The sequence below is a fragment of the Otolemur garnettii genome, unplaced genomic scaffold, assembly GCF_000181295.1.
Source record: "Otolemur garnettii isolate 467f Iridium unplaced genomic scaffold, OtoGar3 scaffold00001, whole genome shotgun sequence".
NCBI lineage: Eukaryota > Metazoa > Chordata > Mammalia > Primates > Galagidae > Otolemur > Otolemur garnettii.
The window spans coordinates 60,299,114-60,308,713 of NW_003852396.1; the positions used below are offsets into that span (position 1 = coordinate 60,299,114).

Sequence of the window (9,600 nt, forward strand, 5' to 3'; positions counted from 1 at the left end):
TTAAGGCCTGTGGTCTTGCAGATGGTATCAAAGCTTACCCAAAGGTTTCTTTAGTAAAACAAGAAGTATCAAGTACTTCAAGTTCATTTCCTTATTCACAGAGATACCAGTGGACACTACAGAGGTTTGGTTTAAGATGTAGGGAAGCTGGGTGTGTTGGCTCATACCTTTAATCCTAGTACTCTGGGAGGCCAAGGCGGGTAGATTGCTTGAACTCATGAGTTCAAGACCAGCCTGAGCAAAACTGAGACCCTGTCTCTACTAAAACTAGAAGAACTGAGACAAGAGGATCGTTCGAACCTGAGTTTGAGGTTGCTGTGAACTATGATGCCATGGCACTCTACCCAGGGCGATAGCTTGAGACTCCATCTTTAAAAAAAATATATAAAAGGTGTAGGAAAACAGCTTAGGAGAGGGGAAATTGCGCTGCATGCATTCAGGAGACTGAGGTCACCCCTGGCTGCTGTTTATCAAGGCACTTCACTTTCGGGGGCCTCAGTGTTCCCAGCTGTGAATAAGATCCTCAGAATCCTCCTTTCTTCCTACATCTCCCACTGTGTGTTTGTGAGCTGTAAGGAGATGTTTGGGTGAAGGTCACATCAACTGCATTTCCTGCCTCTTCCTACCTGAGCGGCCAAGCCCAGTCAAACATTCTTATTCTATACAGGGAAGAGTTTTCCCATATTTTGTTGTTATGGTTCCAACATGAAGTCTATATAAATATTGGCCTATCGTCAATCTTTAGCAGCTTTATGTTATTTTATTTTTATTAAATCATAGCAGTGTACATTAATACTATCATGGGGTACAATGTACTGTTTCTGTATACAATCTGAAATACATTCATCCAACTGGTTAACATAGCCTTCATGTCTTTTTCTTAGTTATTGTGTTAAGACATTTATATTCTACATTTAGAGAGATTCACATGTACCCTTATAGGATGAACCATAGGTGTGATCCCACCAATCACCCGCCAACCCACGCTCCCCTCTCCCTTCCCCTCCCTCTCTCCTCCCCTCCCTCTCTCCTCCCCTCCCTCTCCCCTCCCCCCATCTTCCTGGGCTAAAATTGGGCTTTATTAGCTTTTAAAAAGTTTTAAAAGTGACATATTAAGTTCAAGCAGTACTCAAGTGTATGCAGTAAAATACAAAGGGCCCTATTAAGCCTTCCAGTTCCCTTGAGTTAAGGTGTCAAGTAAGAGAGATGAGTTCTTTCAGACTTTTTCTTATACAAATATTTATATCTATAGACATATCCTCTCTTAATTTGTTTTAAGATATAAAGGGTGCAGTATTTAGCATCTTGCTTCTTTTCTCTTACCACTGAATCATGGCCCTCTTTTTCTGCTGACCAAATTTTGTCATGAGAGAATTTGAACTTCTCCAGGAAACATGGAGTACAGCTCTAAAACCACAGGTCAGATTTCATCCTAAAGTTAAGGCTGGCCTGGTGGTTCACACCTGTAATCCTAGCACTCTGGAGGCTGAGGTGGGTAGATCACTTGAGCTCAGGAGTTTGAGACCAGCCTAAGCAAGAGCAAGACCCTGTCTCTACTAAAAATAGAAAAAACTAGCTGGGCAGAGTGGCGCAGGCCTGTAGTCCCAGCTACTTGGGAGACTGAGGCAGGAAGATCGCTGGAGCCCAAGAGTTTGAGGTTGCTGTGAGCTATGATGATGCCATGGCACTCTCCCCAGGGCCACAGAGTGAGACTCTGTCTTAAAAAAACAGAACAAAACAACAAAATCTCGAAGTTAAAATATCTTTATTCCTTCCATTTTCCCTGTTCCTTGGCTGCTTTCCCTAAAAGGTACGTCCATAGATGTTTAAGGGAAATCATAGATTCCTTTAAACACCCCACAGAATGGGGATAAACCTCACGTTTTAACCAATAACATAGATGTAAATAAGGCCGAGTGGCTGCCTTGAGCATAACACAAGGTCATTGCTGCACCTGCTTCCTGCTCATTCAGCTGAGGCTTTGGCTAGTGTGTCCTAACCACAGAAGGGGAATATGATTTAGATTTATGTATGTTAAATCTATTCTTAGCTTGAAATGAAATCTCCTGATGTCAGAAACACAAAATGGCTTTGGTATTTATGCAGTTCCAGTAAACAGGAAGGTCTAGAATATTTCCAACTTTACCCTTCCACGTGCAGTATGAAATTAAGTGGCGGGATTGAAAAGCTAGGACTCTTGAGATCTGTCCCCCTACCTCTGTCCCTGGTAATGAATGCTGCTCCCTGTCCCTCGCCTTTTTATTTACAATATGTTCGCCGCAAACTGGGGAGGCTGCAGACACAGGGGAAGCGTGAGAAGAAAATGTGTTGAAATTAATAGTGTGGCTTGTAAGGTCTGCTTGAAAAGGGCTGAGCAAAAACATCTCCCAACTTACATCCTTTATTACCAAATAAGAAGTCTTTGTTTTGAAAAGAATAGGAGGATCTGGATGAGGGGCATTATTTTGAATATATGATAATTAAACTGGATGAAAGCGTATTCAAAAAAATCAGTACCACAGAGCTGTCCCTGGCAGTTTCCTGTCATTATCTTATTAATACTGGAGATGAATCAAGCTGGTGAATCCCCCAGAAAGTGAACCTTTTTTTTATTTTTCCGGTGAGATAGGGAATATTCCTTGTCTTTGGCCCAATGATTTTAAGCAAGTGTTTTTGTGTTCTCGTGGCTAATGTAACAGGTTTACATTCCCCCCCCCCGCAGGTAACAGTCTTCAGAGTTTCAGTTAACACTTCACAACTGCTGAAGCTTTCTGTTTTTTTTCCTCTTTGAATCTCACACCACTTCTGAGAGAGGGTTGAGGAAATGATGTGCTAAAGGTCACGCAGTGGTCCAGGGATTTTTTTTTTTTTTTTTTACATTATTCTAAGATTTAGGGAACAGACCAATCACCTAGCTACACAACTAAATAAAAACTAGCTCAAGTCTGGGGCCCCAGGCCACAGGGGAATCTCATGTGATATATTCAGAACAGGAGTGAAATTTAACTGGGCCATGTAGGCACTAGACTTAATGGATAGAAATAAAAGCTAACATTTTGAGCATTTGCTATTTGTATGAGCTCCCTCGATTATCACAACCACCCTAGGAAGGAGGTTCTGTTATTATTACGTGCTTCAGCTGAGGGAACCTAACGGTGACTTGTCCATTGTCACCCAGTTAATTGTTAGAGGTGAGATATGAACCCAGGCAGGTTGATTCCACAGCCCACCCTCTGCTTCCGTACATTGCCCTCCTGGACATTAGGAGGTGAGATTACTGGCTCTGTCTCATGGGCCCAGGGCCTCTTGCTTCTCCTTCTTCCTACAGCTCCGTCTGTCCTTCTGCCTCTTTGTGCTGCCCAGCATAGCTTCCTGGGTCCCCTGACACTAGACCTGGCATGAGACTTTTTGCTTGTTGTGGTGCTCACTGCAGCCAGAGTGGGCAAGACTTTTCAGTTTAAGTGGCCACCATCAGGTCTCTGCTTCAGTTCCAAATTCCTGGGAGGGGGAATCTGATTGCTCAGTCTGTCCAGTGGAGTTAGGATCTATCTCTCATCTGAAGAAGGTGTGCATGGTACAAAAATGGTTTCTTATTCTGACCCCTCCTTCAACCACTGAGCTGAGTTTTAAATGAGATAGTGTGGGCAGGACAAACATCCCTCAATGTGTCTCCTCCCTCACAGCAACAAAAGACAGTTTCATGTGTTGGTAAGCTGGTTCTATGAAAAATAACAATGATAAGCAGCCAAATATATAGCGTTGGCCAATTTCAGTGGTGTAAATATTCCCACCATGGTTGATTTCAAGGTTGAGGCCGGGTAGCTTACACAGGAAGTATGTGGTATCTCCAAGGAACTCGAAGTTTAGGCTTACTAGGCCAGTCAGCCACATGGGTTTATAATTACCATGTGGTAATTATACAAGGGAGTAAGATTTCAAGGTAGAGAGGGTGGAAGTCAGATTTGCTATGTGTAATCTAAAATAGCTTGAAATATAGTACAGGCTTTCCCTGGGTTATGAACCAGATAGGTTCTATAGGTTTGTTCTTAAGCTAACTTTGTATGTAAGCTGGAATAAGACATTTACCTACATGGGTCATTATGAAAATTTTGAGATATACAAAAATCAAGGAACATAAAATCTATGCAGATGGAGCCAAACGAAGCCTGCCCAGCAGCACCACTGATAAGCCGAGCAAATTGTAACTTGCACAGATGAATCAGAAAGGACACTGTTCACTGTGTTTCTTGGAAGTGAAATCATGGACCATGACATGGTGTGTCTTAAAACTTTCATAGTGACCACTCATTACCTGTCATAAGCTCCATTTATAAGTGTTTTACATGAGTCTGATGTTTAAGGATTTGTTGTAATACCCTCTGTTCGTAAGAGCAAGTTGTACGTTGTTTGTAACTTGGGGACTGCCTGTATACAGTTCTCACTGTATAATCTAGCAGACACACAGAGATGTTTTCTAAAAACTGCAATTTCCTTTGACTGTGATGTCTCTCCTGTGACACGTAATTAACCCTTTCACTGAATTTCAGATGTCAGACCTAATCTTCTTGAATGGGCTTTGGTTTTGTTTTCTGACACCGAAATGTGTAATTTTTCTTTGCTTCCAGATGGCAGCACCTCCTCCTCATTTGTGGCTGTCTGGAACAGGCTCCTTTCTTCCACCTTTCAAATCCAGAGATGCAAAGTCCATGTGGTAGCCTCCTAGACATAGTTAGTTGAATACACATTATTAGTCTCCACTGGAGTCTTTTATTTATGATTGCAAGGCCATGTCTCAGTTCATGTAATTATGCTAAAAGGCGGACACTCTCATGAGTACCACCTCTGACAGCGTGTCAGGCACCTTAGCAGATCTCAAGGCCCGTCTACTTGGCTCTTTTCCCCGGCACATCTGGGGAAGGAGGCTGGGAGGCCGGGCTTCAGTGCACTAGTCACAGTACTGCCAGCGACCCCCTCCTGATGTGACTGTGTTGCTAACCCTGGGTGGTGCTGGCCACTGGGAGATGGAGGGGGAAGTGCCACCAGGGTAGACCTATCATTCTCCTTAGACCTGGAACTCCAGGTGTCCTACTGATGGAAGGTCAGCGTCTTTACCTATTAAAATAGCACAATTAATTTATTCTTTTAATTTCCCTAGGGATGTAGCAAGAGAAAAATTTTACAAGATTCTTCTTTTAAGTTTTATTGAAAAATGTGCCCTAGTTTGTGAATATGTTGACTTCTGAATCAGAAGACTAACATTTATGAAACAGCTACTCTTGCGTTAGCCCCTGGATCAGGGGGGCTGATTTAATCCCTCTCCTGATGCTGTTAGATAGTTCTTGCCCATTTTGCTCTGAAGAAGCAGAGTTGGAGAGAGCATTTAAGAAACCAACTTGCCTAAGGGCATATTACTTGTCCGTGGTGGAGTTGGGATTTGAAACTAGATCTGATTGCAATATAAGTATATATTTTCAGCTATCCGGGGCGCTCCGTCCTTATCCACCCAACATTTTATGAAAATTTTAAACATACAGAAAATTAAAAGAACACCCATATAGCTACCACCAAGATGGTGCAACTAACATTTTGCTTTATCTTGTATCTTTCTGTACTTCTATCCATTCATCAAATCATCTTTAAAAAAAAAATTCCAGATTAACCTGAGGGTATATACAGTTAGGTTTCACCCAGGAAGTGTGCCATATACCCACATCATCTTTTTTTTTTTTTTTTTTTTTTTCTGTGACAGAGTCTTACTTTGTCACCCTGGGTAGAATGTCCTGGTGTCATAACTCACAGCAACCTCAAACTCCTGGACTTGAGCAGTTCTCTTGTCTCAGCCTCCCGAGTAGCTGGGACTACAGGTGTGCATCACTACACTCAGTTTTTCTCTGTTTAGTAGAGATAGGGTCTCTCTCTTATCCAGGATGGACTTGATCTCCTGAGCTTGAGCAATCCACCCACCTTAGCCTCCCAGAGGGCCGGGATTATAGGTGTGAGCCATCGTACCTGGTCTTCTATCTTATGTTTTTGATATTTTCAAAGAAGGTTCTAGATATCAGTACATTTCACTCCTATACTCTTTCACATGCACAACATTGATTAGGTTTATTTATGGATGTTTTGTTTTTGAGGTAAATTTTACATGCAAGGAAATACAGAAATCTTAAGTATATATTCCCACGTTTTGACAAATGTATATACCTGTATAGCCCAAATCCCTGTATCATCTCTCCAGGAGTAAGTTTCCCTTTGCACCTTTCCAGACACTCCCCTCCCTTCCTTCCCCTACAGCCATGCAACTTTGATTTGATCTATTTTTTTCATTATGGTTTGGTTTTTTAAACCGTGTAGATTCTTTTTCTTTTAGACAACCAAATTTCTAGTTCGCTTTGTCCTGTAGCAAAAGATAAAAATGAGCCATGAGTAGAGTGGCTTATGCCTGTAACCCCAGCACTTTGGGAGGCTGAGGTGAGAGGATTGCATGAAGCCAAGAATTTGAGACCAGCCTGGCCAACACAGCAAGACCCCTATCTCTAAAAAACTTAAAAAATTAGCTGGATGTGGTGGTGTGCACCTGTATCCTAGCTACTTGAGAGCCTGAGGTGGGAGATTGCATTGAGCTGTGATCGTTCCACTTTACTCCAGCCCTGGTGACAGAGCATGCCTCTGTGTCTTAAAATTAAAAAGTAAAGAATATTTATCCTGAATGCACTGTAGAGATCTGTTACTCCAAGACGGATAGTTTCCCTACAGTCATGATATGCTGAGTAGCCTTAAATAACGATGCCTGTTGTTTCCAAATTGATTTTCTTTGTTTATGATTCCTAGTGGAGGTGAGGATTGTGAAGGGGATGCTCAGTGCCTTTCACATCGAGGTGCTCAGTAAATACTGTCTGAATTGGTCCATTCATAGGAATGAGCGTGTTATTGCTAACAGGTGTGCACCATGGCGGGATGCCCAGGGTGCTGGCGGAGGTTGCAGGGGGCTCACTTTGGTGAGTAAGGAGGAGGAGAATAAGGACAGGCTTTCTTGAGAAAGTGACATTTGCACTGTATCTCAAAGAATGGATTTGAGATAACCAGACAGGGATTTGGGGCCAAGGGCCGAATGTGTACTGTCCTCTGTGGTGGAAGGGAGCATGGTTCTTTCTCAAAACACTGAGAAGGTTGTGCGGGTGGCAGGCGGGAATGGAGGAGAGAGGGCAAGGCAGAGAGGCAGGAGCAGGATCACGTGGGAGGCAGCCTCGGTCGCTGGCCTTTGTCTTAAGAGGCAGAGGACTTCCATGATAGTATTAATGTGCGCAAATATGATTTAATAAAGATAAAAATAAAGAAAAAGAGGCAGAGGCTTGTTGCCTTAGGGTAAAAGGGTGACCTTGACATTCAATTTTCTAAGCAGTTGAGTTGGATGAAGAGGAGACAAGGATCGTATGTTCTGGAATTGTAGAGAAATTGAACACCATTGGCATGAAACTTTCAAATTTTAGGAGCTCCTCATTTGCATTAGGAATCCTACACTGATCTTCAGATTCCTCCTGTGATTCTTCTCCCTGACTCTCTGACTGCCTGAGAGCATAGTAACATAGTTACGAAGGCTCCTCTGTGCCTGCGGCTCTCGCCTGCTCTTTCATCGCCTCCATTTCTACCTCTCCTTTGCTCCTTAACTCCCTTTGTATCACCCGCGGAATGGGGAAGGGATCCTGCCAGTCACCAGTACCTGCCCGCTGCCTTATTCCTGGGGCAGCTGCCTCACCCCTTTACACTCTTGTTCTGTAGATCCTCCCAGGGAAGCCGTATTCAAACTCCTGGGTTTAACACCTCCCTGTGTACCAAGGATGTGAAAACCCTCAGCTCTCCACTGAGGGCGGGACCTAACGCCCACCTGTTTATCTGACATCTCTACTCACGTCTGCTGACAGCTTAGTATTCTCCCTCAAAGTGAATTCCTCCCTCCCTGAGTCTTGCTCCTCATTCTGAATTTCCTCTGTACATCCCAGTTCAATGAGTAGGACCACAGCCGTTTGTTGGAGACAGAAATCTGAGCGTTGTAGATGCTTTCCTGTTTCTCCCCCACTTCGTGAAGTTGGCCACTGTTCTTGCTGATGGCATTTCTGAGTGCTCTTGTAACTTGTGTGACTGCCTATCTCTGTTGCCTTATTTCAGGTTCCCCCTCCTCCTGGTCTGTGTTCTTGCCAAAGCCATGTCTCCTAATTGGCACCCCTGCCTACGGTCTTGGCCCCCTTCAAACCAGTCTCATCCTCCTGCCGGAGATTCTTGTAAAATACAAATCAGCCCAAACCCTTCAGTGGCTCGCCATAATTTAATTTAACTCCATGGCTTAGCAATCTGAGTTTTTTATGAATGAACCATCTCTGGCTCATACCTGCAGTTCTACAAAAGCCCTTCCATGCTTTCTACAGTTGATTCTTGCTGCCTGGGAAGCCCTTCCCAGCCCTTTTTGCCCAGTTACCATTTGTCCTTCTTCAAGACTCAACTGAAACACTACCCCTGCAGGTGGCCTTCCCTGGCTTGCGCTCTGCCCTCCACTGGAGGAGTCAGGTGCCGTCCTCTCTGCTTCCACCTTCTGTACCATCCTTGATGGTCTGCTGGCCTGTCTCCTCCATCACGCTGTGAATTCCTTGGTTCTCAAAAGGTAATCCCAGGGATCCAGGGGTTCTGGAAACACTTTTATAGTTCTGATGAATGTGTTAAAAAGTGTTCTTGTCGCTAGACTATACTTGTGTTTTTCTTTCGTGTGGGTGTGTAGTTGTTTATATATTGGTTTCATATTACTATCGGGGACAGGAGGGAGATAAGAGAGAGGAAGAGGGACAGGGAGGAGGTAGGAGGGAGGGCAATTGGTGGGATCTCACCTAATGTGCACAGCGTGAGGGTGTTTAGCACGCTCCCTGGGTGAAGGGCTCAACTACAACTTGAACTTTACCTTAGCAATGAAAACAGTGTAACCTAAACATTTGTACCCTCATATTAATCTGAAATAAAAACAAAAAGGCCCCCCCCAGTTGTTATCAGTGGGGACACATGCTGTTTTAGCTGTGTCTGTTAGAAAAAACAATGAAGTAAGTGGTTAGTGAGGAGACGACCTCCTTGGAGCAAGGGGAAGGATATACTAGAAAGTCAAGCGAGGCTGAGGAACAACTGGGAAGCAACGCGTTGCCTCCTGAAGGGAGAAGGGCAGTGCTGCTGAAATTGTTTAAAGTCAGATAAATGTGGAATCAGTTTAAGTTCTAGGGTATGAAAGTGTGCAGACAACCCCCCAAACTTGAGAGCCACTCTCTTAAAGGTGAGGTTCACTTCTTGTTTGTCTTAGCCCAGGGGCTTGCACATACCTAATAGAAAAAGGATACTTATGATGTATACAAAGAAAGGAAGAGAATCTCCTGGTGTGTTCTCACTATATCTATAAAAACCTGTTGTGGATGTACTATTCCAAGTCTTAAAACTTTTCTTGGTTGGGTGTGGCGTCTCATGCCTGTAATTCTAGCGCTTTGAGAGGCTGATGAGGGAAGATCGTTTGAGGAGTTAGACTAGCCTGAGCAGAGAGTAAGACCCTGTCTTTTTTTTTTTTTTTTTTTG

General features: G+C 43.6%; 1 protein-coding gene across 1 annotated transcript in view; it reads left to right on the forward strand.

The window, feature by feature from the left end:
* The first annotated feature begins 1,394 nt into the window (after positions 1-1,394).
* Positions 1,395-9,600, forward strand: part of KIAA1549L (KIAA1549 like) — a 280,933-nt gene continuing 272,727 nt past the window's right edge. The window contains exon 1 of the mRNA XM_023510070.1: positions 1,395-1,419. Coding sequence (XP_023365838.1) covers positions 1,395-1,419 — 25 coding nt within the window. The remainder of the gene's footprint in view (positions 1,420-9,600) is intronic.